Source organism: Urocitellus parryii, chromosome 11, assembly GCF_045843805.1.
Source record: "Urocitellus parryii isolate mUroPar1 chromosome 11, mUroPar1.hap1, whole genome shotgun sequence".
Classification (NCBI taxonomy): domain Eukaryota; kingdom Metazoa; phylum Chordata; class Mammalia; order Rodentia; family Sciuridae; genus Urocitellus; species Urocitellus parryii.
The window spans coordinates 71,224,731-71,244,117 of NC_135541.1; the positions used below are offsets into that span (position 1 = coordinate 71,224,731).

The 19,387-nt window shown below is 49.2% G+C and overlaps 1 protein-coding gene across 1 annotated transcript; it reads right to left on the reverse strand.

The window, feature by feature from the left end:
- Nucleotides 1–4,523: 4,523 nt before the first annotated feature.
- Nucleotides 4,524–9,404, reverse strand: Barhl2 (BarH like homeobox 2). Its single transcript, XM_026409980.2, has 3 exons — nt 8,780–9,404; nt 6,700–6,925; nt 4,524–4,836 (listed from the first exon to the last, which is right to left on the reverse strand). Exons 1-3 carry the CDS (start codon nt 9,402–9,404, stop codon nt 4,524–4,526), a joined length of 1,164 nt encoding a protein of 387 aa, XP_026265765.1.
- Between the last annotated feature and the right edge of the window lie 9,983 nt (nt 9,405–19,387).

Consider the following 19,387-nt stretch of genomic DNA (forward strand, 5'->3'; position numbering starts at 1 on the left):
AAGAAATAGAAAATATGACATTGACGCAGGCGGTCCACCCAATATTCAGATTGACAAAGACCTTCAAAATTCAGCAGGGGAGCGGGGGAGGGGAAAACTCTGGGTCATCTCATCGTCCAGAGACTGTTGACCTGGTTTTCTAATGCAAGAGGCCAGTGACACCTTCCTTTCTTTGAAACATATCCCCTCCTCCCTACACACTTACCCTTACCCAGTCTGAGGATATTCAACCTGCTAGAGGTAAGGAGGACCATCTGCTGGGCACTGGCTGAAAGGCCCCAACTCCAGAAAAATAAGCAAGTGGCAGATAGAAGGTTAGTATTGGCCAAGGAAGTGGGGCTGGACGAAGACTGAATGAGAAAGCCTGGGGACACTATTCTAAAGTCCATGGAATAAACCCTGGAGAACCCCACCCCCACCCCACCCATCTGCCACACCTCTCTCTAGGCAACAGCCAGGGCACCAGGCTAGCCAGCTTTCTCTCACCAACGATTCAGAGATACAGAGGAATCATCAGTTCCTTTGGAGGCTTGGCCCTGCCCCTGACCGTGCCCACTAGTGGTGAAAAGTCAGTTTCTTTCCAAGCATGTTGACTTCAAGCCCTGCCTGGCTTTTTCAAGAAAATAAGCAGCGCTCTTCTAGTATATTTTTGTAACCACGTGACTTAACAAGAACTAAAGTTTCCCTAGCCCTGGGGAGAGCTTTTCCAAATATTTTTAGAAAGTTAAAAATATAGCAAAACAAACTACTCACAAGCCGCCTGTTTAAAGAGGGGAGGTGGGATTCAGAAGGCTCCTGGGGAAGGGCTGCCTAGACAGGAGTCAGATGACAGAGAGGGAGGAGGAGGGAAGACTTGGTCTAAGGGTAAGTAAGCCGTTTTATTTGCAACAGAGGAAATCGCCTGTCTAATTTGCCATCATGTGGGCTTTTATTTTAAGGGGTGGAGCAAAAATAAACTGATACAGGGTGGTAGGTATATTTGCTGGAGGCATGAAGCCAAGCAGCAATCGCTACTTCAGAACTCATTGAAAGCCACTGGGTTGGGCTAGAACAGCTGTCTGCAATTCCTTCCTTCACACTCAACTACAGATTTGTGCTGGGTTTGCTGGGGTCCCTGAGCTAATATTGGGGTAGGCAGATCTAAGAATTCTTTGTGGGTTTTTTTAACATCTCTGTAACAAGTTTGTTTTCCTGTGTTCCTATAGGAAACAAGGGCCCCTGAAAGTCTGTTTTGCCAGACTTCAATTTAATCAAAAGAGAATGCAAAAGAAGTCCAGCCATGGAGTGCCCTTCAGACACCAGCTGAAGGTAGAGAAAACAAGTGCAGCTCCCAAGGACAGCCGTCCTGGAACCTCTGTAACTAACTCTAGATCTCCCAGGAGAAAGGGCATGCTAACTTGCTCTGCTTCTCGGAAAACCTGAGGCTGCCCTCCTTACTTTCTAGCCAAACCCCCAACTTTGTTGGACAAGCATAGAAGTACAGAAAGATGCCTCTTGAGGGAATGGACTAGATTTGTTTTACTTTTAAGCGGTAATTTGGGGGCTTTTGAATACTGGGCACCTACTAAGACACCCTTTGCAGCACTGCCTGAGGGTGGGAGAGGAAAAGAAAAAAAATTAAGAAATGGGTGAAAAGAAGGGATCCAGTACTCATCTTTCTTCCTGGGACAATCTCCCCCACATTGAATTTTCCAATTTGCATGCAACAGCAAGTAACCCAAACAAATTCAGAAAAGGGGGATTGACACTTTCAGCTGCATTACATAAGAGGTGTAAGAAAACATGACTTTGAGGAGAAGTAAATTGGGTGGGGGGAACTCTAATATATGCAGAATAATTACTAGCAGCGGTGGAATATGAAGTCAATTGCAAAACCTTGCTCTCTGGAGGCACAATGCTTCCCCATGAACTGACCACTTAGAGAGTACAAGTTCAGTGTTGAAAGTGAAGCACCAGTGGGCTGCCTCAGAGTGAGTGGTGGGCTTCTGGCAGCAAATAGGTGTTATAGCCTTGCCTCATTTGTAAGTTTGTTTTGTGTTTTCCCCCACCTGGACCTGAGGTCATTCTCAGGTGTAAATGTTGTACTCTCCCAGGTTCTCCTTGTATCCAGAGCTGACCAGACCCATACCCAGTGCAGCGAGAAGCCTCAGAAAGTGCCCTTTTAGGCCTGGGCAAATCATTGCTAACTGATGAAACTCTATTTTAAAAATCCAACCCAAGCACAGCTAAAATGGAACAAGGAGAGTCTGCTGAGTACCCAGGCATTGGGCATCCCCACTGGACATAGTGGTGCCCAGTTTCCAGCCAAGTCCAGCTGTCTGAGTTTGTCCCAGCTCAGCAGGGAAAAAATGAGAAGGGATAGGCCAAACCCTTTTGTTAGAATCAAAGAAGACCAGGACCGTTTTTTAAAGCAAATTGATGAGCTGGAGAGAAATCTGCAAACCACTCCCTAATTACCCAAGGTTTAATCAAGGCGCCCGAGGCAATTTCCTCCCGGATTTCACCTTTTTCTTTCCTTCTTCCTTCCCTGCACTCCTCAATTTACATTCCCACACCATTCCACCTTGTTTAAAAGAAAAACAATGTTTTAAAATCTAAGAAGATTTAAGCATCAGAGAAAGTTGGAGGCCAGGTCTAGATGTGTTTTAGTTGTCTTACCCTTTGTCACTACACTAGGGCAGGAGCGAGGATACAGATGTGAGGATACTCAGATAAGGGGATCCGACTTTCTGGCTTCTCAGAAAGTGACCTCAGGGCTGGAGAGGAGTGGGAGACGCTCAATAGCTGTACGCTTCAGTTTGCCTTCACGCGGTTCCTGAAAGCTGGGCTTGGTGGGGAATCAGCCTGGTTTAGGGAGACTGCGGTCGAAAGTCAAGCCCTGGCCGGGGTGCTACGAATATTTTTCACACACACACACACACACACACACACACACACACACACACACCCCGCAAGCCGGCAGCGGGTCTCCTCCACAATCTGGGCAAGATCTCTCTTTTGGGGTCCCGGACGTTTCAGGGGCGCGGATAAAACGTTTTAGTAGCCTGCCTCAACCACAGTTCCCCGTTGAGGCATCGAAGCGCAGAGAACTCGCTAGGACAAGCGGATCCTCGTGGAGATGGGGGCTGGACGCCCGCCGCCGGGGACTGAGAAGGCAAGGATCAAAGCCGTGACGAGGGTTTGTTAGCTGGGCCTCCCCGCGTCCCCTGGGGTGTCCTAATTGCTCGCCCTGCAGCCTCCCGCTCACAGGCTGTCCGGGCCGCGCGGGCGCCCAGCCGCGGGCGGCAGAACAGCTGCGAGGCCGGCGGAGCGTCCGCCCGCTGCCCAGCCCTGCCGGCGTCGCTGCCCAGCGCTGGGACCCGCGCCGCCCTAGGAAGACCCCTAGGAGAAGGGGGAGGGGCAGACAGAGGGGTCCCAACACGCGGTCAACCAGAGGCCTCCAGGCAGCAGGGGCGGCAGGGGAAGTTGGACGCCTACTTAGCCAGCTCCAACAGCCCGCGAGCACAGACTTCTCCCGTGGCCTCACCGGCCGCTCTGAAACCATCCACCTAAAAAGAAAGGCGCTCACATAAAGCAAATAATGGCTCGGAAGAGACCAGCGTGAAAAAATGGGACTGGTTTTACACCAGCCACACCAAGGTCTTACAGATTTTGAAAATTCCCAATATTCGGGAAGGAATTTGTTTTTTCCTAGTCGCGCATTTCATCATAATTTTCTGCTTTAGTAAAATCAGCTCCCTGGGATTTCATCACTTGTTAAAAAAAGATAAACTTTATTTTTGTAATTTTCAATCACAAAAAAATCTATATTTTTTGTCTAAGCATTTATTTTACTGAATCAAAAAGACATGAAAAGAAAAAAATCATGTTTTTACTAACGTATATAAGTGACTCTTTTTTGGACAACATATAATAAATATGATATATCACTTATCACTCAGTCTTTCAAATGTACAATTTTTTTTTTTCATATTATGGAGCATGCCACTTTTCCAAAAGAAAAAAGGTCATGAGAAATCAGTGCAAAGTTCTCAGTCACCCTCCTCTTTTCTCTGGGGCAGATGAATGTCCATGGCAACACCCTCTGCCTGGATATTTGAGGCTGTCTGTCCACCTACAATTCTCTCTGCCCCTACAGTTCCTCTCCATGCCCTTCTTTCTTCCCTTTTTAGCCCTCCCCCCTCCCTCCCTCCTGCTTGTCCCTAAAGTCGTTTTTTTAAAAAGAACTTGAGGTTTTGTTTTTGTTGATGTTTTCACTTACTGGTTGCACTTTGTGTGGGGTCAGCGTTTTCACCAGTCACACTGCTGTGGGGGAGCTTTCCAGCCCTGCCTCTGGGGGGTTGGGATGGAGAGCAGAAAGCTGGCTCCTCTTTGGGGACCCTGGCCCATAGGTGAGTATCTTCCTCTCTTACTCCTCTGCCTCCCAGTGTCCGCTGCAAGGAAGGTCTGATGCGGGAAGAGGTGGGGCAGCTGTCCAGGTCAGGTCGGGGATTGGGAGGGATTGTAGAGCCTTCCCTCCTTCTTCACCGGGGATGTGGGGTGCCTGGGATGGGGTTGGACAAGGGATTGAGGGCTGGTTGTCCCCCGGGTCCCAGGCCATGAATGAGCACTCGGGGTACCAGGGGCCGCTGCAGCTGGGGATGGGGTGCTGGAGGAGTCCGGTACATGCTGCTGTACATGGCAGCTGCAGCTGCCGCGGCTGTCGTACTGTCCATGCTGCCCAGCAGACTTGGGTGATAGAAATAAGGTGAAGGAAACATCCTCTGCAGCGCTGAGTAGTTCCCTGCCTCTGCCAGCAGCTCCAGGCCCACCGCAGTCTGCCTTTTCCATTTGGTCCTGAAAGAAAGCAGGTGCACATGCACTCAGAGGCGGCTGTGGACATGGTCCAGGCACCAGGCACAGAGGCCCGACCCATTCCCTGGTCCTCTCCCATCTTCTCCTTTTCTCTCACCCAGTAGGGAGACTTGGAGAGCTCTGGAACTGGGAATGTGCATCTCCTGCCCCCACCTAGCTCACAAGAGGACTCAAACCCAAAGCCAATTTTGTAAACTACACCCTCAGAGTCTGAGACACTGGAAGATGAAATCCTATAAGCTTTGCTGCCTTTTCCTGTCCCTTTGCTCTACTTGTCCCCCTCATACTGTGGCTACTTCCTGAAACTTTCCTGAAGACCAAAGGAGACCACCTCTTTCCACACTCTTCCCCCTCCTCCCTTAATTCTCTTTCAAAGTGCTCCCCCAATAAATCCAAAGTGTCTGCTCTCAGCCTCTCCCCCTCCCCACGGAGAAAGAAGTAACCAAAACTGTAAACAAAGGGACAGAGTCTCTCCTGGGCCTCAGACCCCAGCTCCTCTCTTTCCCCAGGCCTGTGGAGACAATTCTCTTATCAGCCTGACAGATCCTTACAGTGAGTAGGGGATTTAGGGCAAGGAAGGAGACAAGGTTTCAAATCGGAATTCGTTTGAGAGAGGGCTCTCCCAGGAGGACAGTACCTCCTGGCCTTTGGGGTGGGGAGATGCATTTCAAGACACTTCCTCCTCTGGGGCAAGTAACAATTAAAACCTGTGATCAGTTTTTCTTGGTCTCCTCCCTCCCCCATCTACACCCCCCTTTAGGAAGAAGACAGGAGCAGGCCCTTGGCTCAAATGCCTTATGAAGGAACGTAAGGCTGGTGGGCCGTCCATACCCAGCAGCTCCAACCAAATTAATAAACATGTCGCCCATTTTAAATTGGCTACAAATGACACTAATGTTTTCCGACAGAATTAGGGTGGCTGAATCCGTATGTAATGAGACAGAAAATTATGGTAAAGATGACAACTGGATGGGCATTTCCAACCGCACTTATGGACGATTAGAACACAAACGAGAGAAAAGGAGGGGGAGAGACAAGGGAGATGAGCGCCAGGCTTGGAAACACAGAATAACCTCGTCTCAGACTGCCCAGGTTCAGTCCTATAGTTCAGGACCTTGCAAGCACAGCCAGCTGCTTTCTTAATTTCCTTTCTAAAAATGCAGCAGGGCTGGGCAGGCTCTGTGGCACCCTTTCTCCCTATTGAGACAGTGGAGGCAGCCAGTATAGGGGACAGACACCCAGTCTAGACGCCTGGCCAACTGCCTGATTCTCCAGCCTGGGGCTGTAAACCCAATTCTAACCCAGCTGGACTCTCCTAATCTCTGAGGAGATGCAGGACCAAGGCTTAAGGCTGTAACCCTGGCTCTCCCAACCACCTCACATTTAAGCCAAGACTGGTGGGACAGCTCTGTGGGGACCACAATGGCTGGGCCATGTTGCCGACTACAGACATTTGGAACCAGCCTGGGGCAGGCCCAAGGGGTGCACCACGCATACAGGCTCTCTGGGCCTGAGTGTCAGCTGCACAGATGTCTCAATTTGAGAAGGTGTGGCTTGATTGATTTGGGGATAAAGTGTGGGGAATTCCAGCAGCTCAGGTTTCCAAGGGAAAGTAGCACCTGTTAAGATACTTAGAAGTGCACAATTGCCCAATTCCAGCTGCCTTAAGGTCTCTCTCACCTTGGAGATTTGGCTAATCCCTACCCCTAGTCTGAAAACACCTACTCACCCACAGTAGGCTCTCTGACTCTCAGTCCCTAGTCTCCAGAGGGCAGGAAGGAAGAAGATTGGTGCAATGTTTATGACCTGGGCAGACATCTCTGCTCCTCAAAGAGCCTGCCTTACCTTCGGTTCTGATACCAAGTCTTGACTTGGGTGTCAGTAAGGTTGAGTGCAGCTGCCAGATCCATGCGGTCCTGAACACTCAGGTACTTCTGCCGCTCAAAGCTACGCTCCAATTGATTAAGCTGGTGGTCAGAGAAAGCTGTCCTGGCTTTTCGAGGCTTCTTGGCTCTCACAGGGGGACTCTCACGGCTACTTGTAATCTCTCGGTCTCCTTCCTCCTTTGTTCCTACAATAGAAACCCAGACACAGCCATGTAAGTAAGCTTGAAATAGGAAAGGGTGGAGTATCCTCCTGGCACACACTTTCACATTCCCAAGACAACCACTGGTCTCAGGGGACTACACTCTGCCACTACCCTCACACACATATACTTGGGTCTGAGCCAGGGTATCGGAAGAGGATTGTTTTCTGGCTGGGGACTCTTGGGCCCTGTGGAGAGATATCCTAAAAGGGTTCTTTTAAAGGGGTTCTTCTAAAAGAACCCTTCTTCTTCTAAAAAAAAATCTTCTGATTGGAAGTTAATAGTTTAAAAAATAATTCTCAATAAAAGACTTTTTGTTTCTGTTTTCCTTGATGGGGTAGGGGAGGACCCTGTCCATTTTTTTAATTGTTTTCACCAGGACCACTTTTCTAATTTAGTTCTTTCCAAAGAGTCTTTTATGTGGATTTTTTTTTTTTAGAAGAGGACACTTTTTGCTTGTTTGTTTAACTTTTTTTCTGTTAACTGGGAGTTACAGGCACATATTTCTCTTTTTCAGATGCACCTGGGAAATGTTGGAATCAAGCTTTCTGCAGCTGCCTGTACTGGGTCTTTGAAAGCTTTGGAAAAATTTGTTGCCCCGACACGGAGCTGAACTCAAAATCATTGAGCCCATCCAGGTGACAGTGCAGAGATTTCCGGATTCTATTTGTCAACTTTGGTTTTTTACTGAAATGCTGGGAAATCGATATGTCAATCCCTCTCTGTTTGTACCCGTTTGTGCAGCGCTCCTTGATCTTCCCTGCAGGAAGAACAATAATCTCTCTAATTGACCCACTGGGGAGGTTGGTGCACGAAAAATCGCCAGACCAGACTGTACATCTGTTTAGGGCACTATTATGCTAATACTATAATAGTAAAATGAGAAGCCCATATCCTATCTTCCAGTCAGCACTTATCTTTGCCAAAGAACCAAAGATTAATAATAATAAATAACTTATCAGTAAGGTAAAAAAAGTACTCCCCGGGTATGTTAAAACTCTTACCATGTAAAGATCAGAACACCTTCTTATGACATTGTCCGAGGAGAAAATGGAGAAAGGGAGTTGAAAGACAATTTCCATTGTCATCTGATTTTACAAAAATGGACAAATTCAATTCCATAAATTCTTTTTAAAAAATACCTCCCTATTACTTGTAAGGGGCCAAAAATTTTACTGAGGATACAGAATTTTGTTGGGACCACTGGGCAAAAAGGGTGTTTTTAAAAAATGATTATGAATCTTTACTGGCTTCCTTGTATGAATCCCAAATTGTCCTGTTAATCAAAACGGAAATTTTTCCTTCCTCGAATCTGATAATTCCTGTGATGGTGTTTAGAAAATATGCGGGGGGGGGGGTGTGGGGGAATCATTTGCATTAAAGAATAAACATCAGGTTGTGATCACACCCCTAGACTCCACGCTAGCTAAATAGTTTGTGTCTCCCATCTCACCCCCCACTCCCATTCCCAAGGTCTCAACCAGAAAAGAAAAGAAAAGAAAAAAAAAAAAAACTCAAGATGGTCCCTTTTGTCAAGGAAAAGTATTTCCCGTCAGACCTCCTCGTCGTGGCCCTCTCCCAATACATTAAAATTAAGTAAAACGAAGAAAGAAACTGGATGGCGGTAAAGGTTAAGAGGTAAAAATGTAACAATAAACACAACTTCGGTAGCTTCTCTTAATGGCTCGCCCAGGCCTCTCTCCAGTTTGCATTCTTTGACCATCGCCCAATCGCCCAACAATCTCCCGGAATAATTCCCCATTGGAGATTCGCTGGAAGCTGAAGGGAAGAAGGGAACCAGGAGAAGAAGCAGACGGCAGCTGGGGCGGCGCGACTCACCGTGGCATTTGATGTCGCTCTGGGAATCTTCTCGCTTGTCGAGTTTGGTTTTGCTGTCCTCCTGCTCGAGCTTTGGCCTAAAGCTCTCGTGCGCTGCATTGCTCTCCTGCTTCGGGGTGTGGTGGGGAGAGGAGACACTAGTGCTGTAGGGTGCACACGCCGCCAGAGGTTTACTGTCGCCCAAGATGTCCTTAATTAAAAAAGAAGAGGTGGAAGTCCTGGGGGCCGAGGCGGCCGAGCCCAGCTGCTGGGCTGCTGGCTGTTGTTGCTGCGGCGGCGGCGGCGGTTGCTGTTGGGGCGAAGGCTGCAAACTTTGCGTCGGGGCCGGGGCTGGCGGCGGCGGCTGTTGGCTGTGATGGAGATGGTGGTGATGCTGGGGCCCGTCTGCTACGAGATGCGGCTCCGGGGCCTCCATGGTGACCGAGATAGGAGAAGAAGGTGCCGTTCCTACGGTATCAATCTCCGAACAGGGAGACGGGGTAGCCTGACTCCTAAAATCCGCGGTCCTCGCCTCGCCGAGCGGGCGGAAATCTCCATTCATCATGCCGGGACTGCCAGAACTGGCACTGGACAAAATCGTGTCTATTCCAAAACTCGACCCGCTGGCCCCTTCCATTGTTGTCATTTCTACATGAGGTCCACGCCGTTCCGCCGTTGAGTAACCGCCCGGACCAAGAAAAAGCTATTGATCGTAAAAGAAAATAAACACTAAACAACGTTGCCGCCGCTCGGGGGAGAAAAAAAAAAAGGAGGAGAAGAAGAAAGTGGGGCGGGGGTAAAGGAAGGACAGTGGGGAGGTGGTAATCGGTGGACACTTTCGACACAACTTTTTTTCCCCCTGACGCAAAAGGTAGGGATAGAGAGAAAGAAAGACTGGGAGGTTACCAAAAAAGAAAAATAGGGAAAGCCAGAAACGTGCGCTCGGGGGGACCACCGCGCACGTGGGGCGGCGGGGGCGGCGCAGGAGACCTAGGCGAAGGCGCAGGAGGAAAGAAGCGACCCCTAAGCCGCCGCCACCGCCGCTGCCGCTGCCGCCTGGGTCTGCCCACAGCCTGGCACCGGGCGGCAGCGGCGGCGGCGGCGGACTTGGCAGGTGCAGCGATCGCGAAACCCGGGCGGCTGCACGCCCTCGGACCTCCCCCGCAGCTCCCTAGGTGGCTGTTGCGCACGATCAGGCCCCCTCGGAGCCGAGTTTCAGAACTTTCTTGGAAAGTTGTGGTGCAGGCACAGCCGCAGTGCCCGCGGCAACCGGAGGAGGAGGAGGAGGAAGAAGAGAAGGAGCAGGCTCAGGAGAAGAAGACGGCAGAGACACGGTGCCGGGCGACTCCGGACGCTGCCGGGCGCGTTCACTTGTAATCCGGCGGCTCTCGGGCGGCGCCGACCCCCTCCCGTGACGTCACGGCCACTGCCGCCGCTCTCCGCGCCGCGCCAGGCCCGCGCCCCCGCCGCCGAGGCCGCGCGCTCGGCCCCGCGCCCCCATTGGCCGCTCCCGCGCAAGCGAGCGACGCCAACGTACCAGGAACCAATGGGCACACCGCTCGCAAACCCGTCAGTGAGCGCCGCTTGGACCCCGCTGCTCTTTTGAGGACCCGCAGATCCCTTTGCCTGCAGCCCTGAGCCGAACACCAAGTTCAGTGGCCCAGGTGTCCACAATCACGATTGAGGGGCAAAGGGAAAAGGGGGAAGAGGACAGAAGGAGACTAGAGAAAGGGAACCAAAGGGAGAAAAGATAAAAAATAATAATAAGTGGTAACTATTTGCCCGTTTTCTTAAGTCAGAGGCTGGGGCGAAAAGAGTAAAAGAACCGGGTCGACTCACCTTTAGACTCCAGCGCGGCCGCCCTTTCAGCTTTCCCAAATACACGCTTAAATAGTCTGAAGACTCTAAGAACAGAGAAGGAGATCCCTGAGGGGACTCTCGGGAAAGTGGGTAACTCCAGGAACCAGAGATCTGAGTGGGTGAGCAGGCTCCCAGCTGTGACTTTTAGCTCAAGGAACCCATGCGCCCGGGCTTAGCCCAGCCTGGTAGCGGATCCCTTAGAGAAACAGAAGGGTCTGCCTCCACCAGGCACTCTCCGGGTGGATGGAGCCCAGGACTCAAAACCCAGGCCCAGCCTTGGCTCCAATCAGAGCTGGTGCTGAAAGAATGCCTGATCAAACACTTTCTCCCAAACCGGGGGAAATGGTGCCCGAGTCGTTCACTAGCGGATAGGCAGCCACGGTTCAGTGCGGCGTGGGGCACAGGAACAGGGTTGACGAGTCCGAAACCTGTGTCCCGGCCACGCCACATACCGTTACGTCTGTTCCCTCCCCCTTCTGACCGGCCTATCCTTTGGAAAGGAAACAGTCACTATGGATCCACTTGGGACCCGGAGCATGACTGTGACGCCTCGTCGGAGGGTATCAACTTGCATTATTTTCTTTAGGACGTCTCCAACCTGTCTCTTGTTGAATGTCAGAGTAATGGGAAGTGCCAGTGACAAGACGGCGTATTACTCCTGATTAAGTGCCGTGTCAACCTAATTAGCGGAGTAATTATAAGGTGCTAATGAATGATTCAAAGTTCTTTGAGTTACATTTTACTCCAAATTACCATTTTAAGAACCCCATGAATCTGCGTGGTTGGCATAGCTTCCGTGACTAGGTGCAGAATGAGGTTACAAAATGGCCTTTAAAGTCTCCAAGGGCCGAATCTGGGGTGTAGTTGCGGTTTTGTAGGTCGCTTTGGCTTTTTTTTTTTTTTTTCTATTGAGACGAGGAGAAGGTGTCAGGGAGGCAAATGACCTCCTGGGACAAGATCTTGCCCTTGGATTGGAACTGCTGTGTGAACCCCAGATCTGGAAGGGGTACGTGGCAGACTCATCCTCCCTGCGCTTTACTGGGACAATCGAGGTGTTTGACCCCGAAAAAAGCCCGAGCTATTTCGAGGGTATGTTGAGCTGTTTCGGATCACCTTCATACCATCTTCCATCGTGCTCTCTCTGAGGAGAACAGCGGGGATTGGAGGGACCGAGGCGAAGAGATGTACAATCCGGGCTGCTCTCTCCCTTTTCTCAGAAAGCGAGGGGAATTTGGCCGTGGAGCCAGGGTGGGTGAGACGAGGCGGGGGACGTAGGAGGTGCTCCAGGCAAAGGCCAACGCTGGCCCGAGGGGTGCGGAGCACGCTTGAAGAACGTGTGGCTGGGCCCCGCTGGGTGGGGTCAGGCCAGCCTAGACTGAGAGGCTGCAGAGAGCCTGGATCACAGCCGGAGCTGGGTTGGATCTGTTCGTCTTTGACGCGGGAACTGCGTGAGGCCAGACACACCCTCCCCGGAGCTTTCGGGCCCAGGCCTTGGCCTTCCTTCTGGCCGTGGGTTACACTACCACCGGCGGGGAACGTACAAAGGCAATATGGATTTCCGAGGCCGAGACCCCACCCCCAACTTTAGGCCCCGGCGCAGCACACCCTCGCGGGGTTCACGCCCGTCGCCTCTGGCCCTGATGACCAACGTGGGAAGAGCGGGCAGGGCGATGGAGCTGCCCGAGACTGCCCACGAATGCTCCACTTTCTTTCCTCTTCAATTATCGATTAGGGTTCTTCCCATTCTGACATCACCCACCAACTTCCCAATTGAGGTGCGTTTCCTCCTCGCCCTTGGGTCTCCAACTCGTACTCCCCTCGCTGCGTATTCAGGGTGGGAAGTGGGAAGGGAGAGAAAAACAAATTTAAAATCCAGAACTGACGGCACTGCACAAATCAATTATTCTCGACCTTGATAAATAATTCATTTAAGCCTGTTTTTGTTTTGTTCCGACGCCTAAAATGACTCAAGAGCTCAAAAGGCTGATCGCACAGCTTGTGTTGGGCGGTTCCACAGCGTTTTTTGCCTGGAATAATTCACAACATTGGCAGGGGAGACGACGAAATATGACCCTACGAAAAAAAAAAAGAAATCGGAAAGGAAAGGAAAAGAGGAAGGGCGAAGCGTTGGGGGAGGGGAATGCGTGTTTTATGCATCCAGAGACCCAGTAGACCCCCCCCCTTGTGAATGTTTCAGGTCATCTTTTCTTTTTAAAAAAAAAGGTTAATATCATAGACAATTTCTTTGGTTGGGTGTTGAAAGATTAACTTTCGGGAGCAACAATGGTGAAGGGAAAATACGACCTTGACTTTTATCGACGCCCTTATATTTGGGTCCCTGCCAGAGAGGAAATGTTAATAATGGCCTAAACAATCAGAAGAGGGACTCAAAGACCAAACCACACACACTTCATGAAAAAGAAATTTTTCAGATAAGATCTTGTTTAACTTTTCTCCGTTCTTTTTTTTTCCTCCAGACAGTCCTCTTTTGCCATTCCCCGACCCCCGAGCATATATATAGTGTGGATATTTAAAAACTACATTTTCTATAAATCAGGGCGCAGATTAGTCAATTTTCCACGTGAATAGCTATGCATTAACTGAATTTAATCTCAAATTTTCTCACTGTATGAAAGACAACAATAAGTAGAGTCCTTAAACTGACGTGAATTTTAAGATAGTCACCCACTTCCAGGTCCACCTTTTCTTCTTAAGAAGGATGAAAAAAATTCTTTAATTCTGGGAAGCTTTTGGAATCAATGCCTAGAAAACAGTTATATTCCAACTGTGAATGATAGAGGACAAACACTTTCTTGCTGGCTCTGAAGGACATATCAGTACCAGTCAATACCAGTGATACTTCCTTCTCACCACAGAGAATAATTTAAATACTTGGACATATCTTAAGTTTTGTACCTTAACATATCCACCACTTTCACTACCTAGATTTAGGAGTCTTTTAAACTGAAGCATCAGTTTTCTAAAATATTAGCTTAACTTTACAAAAAAAATTGTGATGAACTTGAAGCTGGGGTTTCTTTTAACATTTCATTTGAACGTTTCTCAGGGTCCAGGAGACTACAGTGCCAGCTGACCCTAATGAGGTGCAAACGCGCTTCCCTCCACTGGGCGGCGACAAGAATCCCGGACCGAGGGAGCCGGTTATTGTTTCTTTCTATAAAAGATGCAGGATACACAGATAAGCTGTCCACCCTCAAAGGCTAACTCCCTGAAGATTGTACTGTCATTTCAAAGTTTCAGAAATCTCGAAAGGATTCTTTTCTTTTTTCAGTCTCTTCATGTAATTCCAACTGCTTAAGGACTTGAAGCATGTTTACTTAGAAAATGTGTGAACAAGAAAGACATGAAAATACTGAAATTGAGTTTCTTCCTTAAGTAGACCCAAACCTAGACTAGACTGTGGAGACTGGGAGAAAGGTAAAATGAAATTTTAAAAATAAATAAAATAAAATAACTTAAAACAAGTTAAAATGATAGTATGTATAATCAATCATTGTTCAGGAGGGACTAAAAGTTTTGAAACACAGTTCCAATGTCTTGATAAAGTTTGCAAAAGTTTTCACTTTCAAAACTTTAGAGACAAACAGCTTAGAAGGGGTCTATGGAAGCTGGACTCTCCATGGAAATTAGATGTGTGATGTGTAGGAGTAAACAGGAAAGCCAAGCAGATGTGGAGGTAAGAGTGCTGGAAGAGAGGGTTTTCATTCCATTTTGCCACTTTCTAGTATTCTTGGGTGAGATACTTAACCTTACTGACAACCAAGTTCTTTGTCTATAAAAAAAAAAAAAGGAGAGTTGCAGGGCTTGGTAATCCCAGCCACTTTGGAGGCTGAGACAGGAGGATTGCAAGTTCAAAGCCAGCCTCAGAAATTCAGTGAGGCCCTAAGCAGCTTATAAAAACCTTGTCTCAATTATGTTTCAAAAGGGGCTGGGGATGTAGCTTAGTGGTTGAGTCCCTGGTTTAAAAAAAAAAAATTATCCTTTGCCTAGAATAGGGTGGTTATGAGGACCAAATAAGGTCTTCTTTGTAAAAGTTCTTTACAAAATGTGAAGCAAGAGCTGACATACACAGTAGGCAAAGGTGGCAGTTATTTCTAGCTATGGGCAACACTCACATATTAGCCATATTTTTTCCACTCCTTCCTTCTCTTGTTCATTTTTCTTATGTACTCAGTCAATAAACATTACTGAATGGACATTCTATGTCAGGTGTTTGGGAATAGGACACTAACCAACTTCAGAGAGTTGACAGAAGCTGTGTGTTTTGGAAATTGTTATAAATACCATGATGCAAATGTGAACCTACTACAGTGGAACTTCAGAAAACAGAGTGGGATTACCTTGGGAGAGGTTCTTGGGACAACAGAGAGGTTCCCTAAAGGATATGGAGTGTGTGTTAGTCATGAAAGAAAAGGACATATTCCAATTAGTGGAATGCAGAGGGATTTTTATGATAGCTAAAGGTAATGGTGCAATATGTCCACAAATTGCCCAAACTTTTAATCCCTTGACTAGGGCTGGGCTGCAATCTTTAGGCTATTTGTGTTGTGGGAATCTCTCCTGAGTGCAGCCAAAAGAGACAAAATATTCTTGAAACACTTTGGAGGGAAAGGACGTAGGCACACCTTCACAAACCTGAACAGCTGTCTTTACAACAGCTTACACAGTCTTCAGATCTGATCCTAAGAGATGATCCAGCCCTTCTCAAACCAGGACTGCATCCCTTCTCCCCTACTCCCACTCCAGCTTCCTTTTTTCTTTCTAGATTTTCAATTGTTTGGAAAGCTTGATGATCTTAGCAGGCCTAGAAAAATATCTCCTCCAGTTCAGGGGTGAAGGAAGAGAAGATGATAATATGGAGACAGAGGAGGAGCTGAGGGAGAACATGGAGAGAGATGGTATTTCACACTCTAAACTGAATAAATGTCCATTGAAGTCCTGTTCCTAGAGAAATTAAAGAGCCCTCTTGTGACACAGCCACGTCACATGTTTTTGTTTTTTTTTTTAAAAAAAAAAAACGAAGCCTATAAGACCTCAGGATAGGAGGCGATTCTTCTATCAACTCCTGAGGTTAAAAGAGAATGGAGGGGCCGCTATGGAGGAAAAAGGAAAGCCTCAGAGCACTAAGCAAAGATGCCAATCACAGAAGGGAAAATTCATTTACGATGTTAATTAACAAGCGGCTAATTAAAACGGCACTTTGAGCGCTAATCAATCGCCTTATTAAGTTAGAGCCATCACTGGAACAAATTGAAAGCTCCCCGCCCCATCTCCTGCCTCTGGTGCAGGCGGGGCCAGGTTCCCAGATATCGCGCGGAGGCTGGGGAATGATCTGCTTGCTCCCTCGAAGCCTCTCGGTGATCCACAGAATTCTGCAACTCCGAGGTTCACCCTTGAGGAACCGCTTGCCCCTGCTCCTGGACCCACAGAACTGAGTAAATGTCAAGGTGGCGATTTGTAGTCCAGACACACCCACATGGGAGTAAAGAATTGCACAGAAGAACAAGCGTTCAGCAACTAACACCGACTTTGCCTCAGAAAAAGAGCTCCCTGAATGCACCAAAACACGACCTAGGGGCTGCCAGCAAGGGAAGGAGAAAATTCAGCCCAAGAGGGGGCGCTCTCGGGCCGGAATCTTGCATCCCCATTTTCCAGGACAGACCCACCACCTCTTTTGAAAACTTCTAAATCCTTGTCCAGGTGCGTCCCAGAACCAGGGAGGAGTTAATCTGTCGTCAGGCATCAAGGGAAGGACAGCCAACCTTCTAGATTTGGTCTCCTGGAACTCCCTAAGGATAGAAGTGAGAGGAGGGAAGAGAGAGAGGGTTTGCTGATCCTCTGGGACAAGTCTGGCACTCACCAGCCAGTACCTACCTCCCATCCAGCCCATTCGCGCTTCCCCACATCCCTGGCCCTCCAAACTCAAGAGAATTGAGATCTTGAATCCTTATTTTGAGGAGCTTCTGCATTCCTTAATTGTTTAATGTCTGTTTTTCACCAAATTCCTGAGGGAGAAACATTTGGCAATAAAAGGGGACTGTGAATTTAAATGCTAATTAAGTGAGTTCTTCTTCTGCAACTCCACCTGCCTGGGGCCCTGGTTAAGACGGAACACACCGGGCGCGCCCACTGCAACATTCCTGGGGTGCAGAGCAGAAACGCAGTAAAAAGAGACCTCAGAGGACTCCTGTCTGAATTGCTTTTTAACGGCCTCCTACAGAGAAAAAGAGAATGCTATTGGAAGAGGGTCTTTTGCATGAGGGGTGATGTGTGGCATGGCCCAGGGTGTGTTTTATGTGCCCACGATGACACATGTATGACCTGGGCTGGTCTGTGGGCTCGCCTTCCCTGGAGGTGCTTCCGACCACATCTGTTGGTGGGTCTGAGCATGCTTGGGGAGGGCGTCCTGGGAGAACTCAAGAAACGACTCCCACGTGCAAAGTTCAAAAGCATTAATATTTTCATCATATTATCATTATTCAATATAATAATATTTGCTCGGTTAGCGGCACTAATTAGGCCACATTAAAAACGTAGTATCTCCCTAATGGTGCGTAATGTGCCCACTCTCACATTTTTCTCTCTGAGGATGGGCGGCTACTGGCTGGCAGGGGAGGAGAGACAGGCTAGAGACGGGCTGAATTAGGGCGTGATGCCCCGCACCACTCAAACATACACATCTACGCTGGAAGTCCACCGGGTGGGATCCGCAGTCTCTACGCGGTCGATGGGACCCTCCGCTGCGCACACTGCCTTGCGCCGAGCACCCTGCGGCCTCCTCCAGCGACCCGGAGCTTTGAACTCTTTGGATTGATTTTGCTTCCCTTCCCCCTTTTGAGTGTGTGTGTGTGTGTGTGTGTGTGTGTGTGTGTGTGTGTGTGTGTGTTTGTGTCTGTCTGTCTTCAATTGGTTAGGTTTTTAAGGGTTGGGAGTGCCGGTGTGAACAAACTAAAACACCCTTAACTGGAGACCCTTAGCCAAGAATTGGAGGTTCTGCCTCCTAGCTTGGCGCTTTTAGTTATCCCAATGGAAATTTCTTTCTGAGATTCGAGGGTGGGGGTGTAAAAGAAGCTCCCGCAGAGCAGGTCCCATCTGGGTCTTTTTCCTGTTCCGGGTGTCAGCGGTGGGCTCCGGCGCCCTGCAGCCCTCGGCGAGGTGGATGTTAAGCTCTGAGAGATGCCCCTCCCTCGGGCGACTCGCGGAGATCACTGTGAATATGTAACATATTTGTAACGCGCGCCGAGGTGTGATGCGTGTGCCGAATGGTGGAGGGGGAGATGAAGCCTGATTGAGAAGGGGGAAGCACAGGATTCACATTGTACTGTGCAATCTAACAATCTGAACATTCCTTTATTAAAAGCTGCTGCGTGACATTTACACTGAGCCACCAGCCACTGCCTCTAATCCGGGCGAAAATGGTTGTACCACAGAGTCCTGGCTGAGGCTTGTGGCGACACTGCTGTCCGCTGGGCCGGGCTACTCAGCCACAGCCCGGAAGGCCTCAGCCCCCGGGGGCAAGCGAAGTACCACCAGCCCTGCCCCTGCACCAGAAAGTAACAGCATTGGGCCTTCTCTCCCCTCCGGCCAGCTGGCCTGGTCAGCGAAGCTCTAGTGACCTGGTGGAGCCTTCCGCGCTTCCTTTTCCGAAAGAAGTAAACTTTCTATCCTTCGCCCCCTCCCCCCATAATCCGATCGTTTAGAGCTGCTGTTTTCCTTTAGTCAGATTCCCGCTCCCCATCAGTCTGAGTACACGATCAGAACTGCTCAGAGAGCAGGAAGCACATTGATTTCAGCTTGTTCTGTCCACAGACAGGCCCTGACAAGGTTGTTAGAACAGTCGGAGAGGTCTATACAATCACTTAATTACCAAAACTGTCAGTCAGGCGGGACGCGGGTGCGCGTCTAGGGCTGCGCCAGGCATTCCAGCACTGGGCCGCGCGCGTGATTGATCGGTGCTGATAGCATCGCAAAATAATTACGGCGAATTTTCTGATGTGTGATTTTTATCTCAAGTTCATGCTTCAGAGAGGTAATCGGAGGATGAGAAGGGTCAGTGCCATTTCGGATTACCTGGAGTCCGCCAGAAAGGGTAAAAATGGAGGGGGCCTCCGAGAAAAAGGGGAGAGAAGAGGGTGAAGAGAGAGGGAAGAAGAGAAATAAAGAGAGCGAGTTATAGATTGCTGGAGGGACTGCAAGCAATTCGTCAAACTGTGCAAGTGATTTCCTTCAGAGCCAGCATATGGCAGATTGATTTTGTCCAACGTCTGTTTAGCCACATTTAAAATGATCCAGCGGTTATTACCGCGATTGGCTTAGGAACTGACAGGCAGTTGTAGGCGCAAGGAGTATAGATCCTGTTTACCGGAGACGTGTTCGTAACTGCTGTCAAATACAGTTAAGTAAATATCATTAGGAAAGAGCTCTGTTAAGAGAAATGCCAATCCAATAAATATGCTTTTCCTCCCCGCCCTCCGCATGACTGCCTACACCTCCTCCAGAGAGTCTCCTTTCTGCTCCTCCGCTGCTTGGGTCAGGCGTGCAGGGCAGGGCGTCGACTCCCGCCGCCCTAGAGGCCCTGAACCCAGTACAGGGCAGAAGATGACAGGCCAGCGGGGTGCGGGGTGGGGGAGAACGGGGTGGACAGGTAAGCAAGCAAAGGCTTAGGGAAGATGCAGGCGCCTGATGAGACGCACTTTGCGCTCAGGCCCAGCTATCACTTTCACTGAGGATTCTGAGAATCTCGGAGCA

What these genes read in the sequence shown, in the direction of transcription:
- Barhl2 (XM_026409980.2), bottom strand. Translation starts at nt 9,404, where the DNA reads ATGACAACAATGGAAGGGGCCAGCGGGTCGAGTTTTGGAATAGACACG. An exon ending in GAGCGACATCAAATGCCACG is followed by an intron (nt 6,926 to 8,779) that starts GTGAGTCGCGCC and finishes TTTCTATTGTAG; the next exon opens with GAACAAAGGAGGAAGGAGAC. An exon ending in ACTTGGTATCAGAACCGAAG is followed by an intron (nt 4,837 to 6,699) that starts GTAAGGCAGGCT and finishes GCTTTCTTTCAG; the next exon opens with GACCAAATGGAAAAGGCAGA.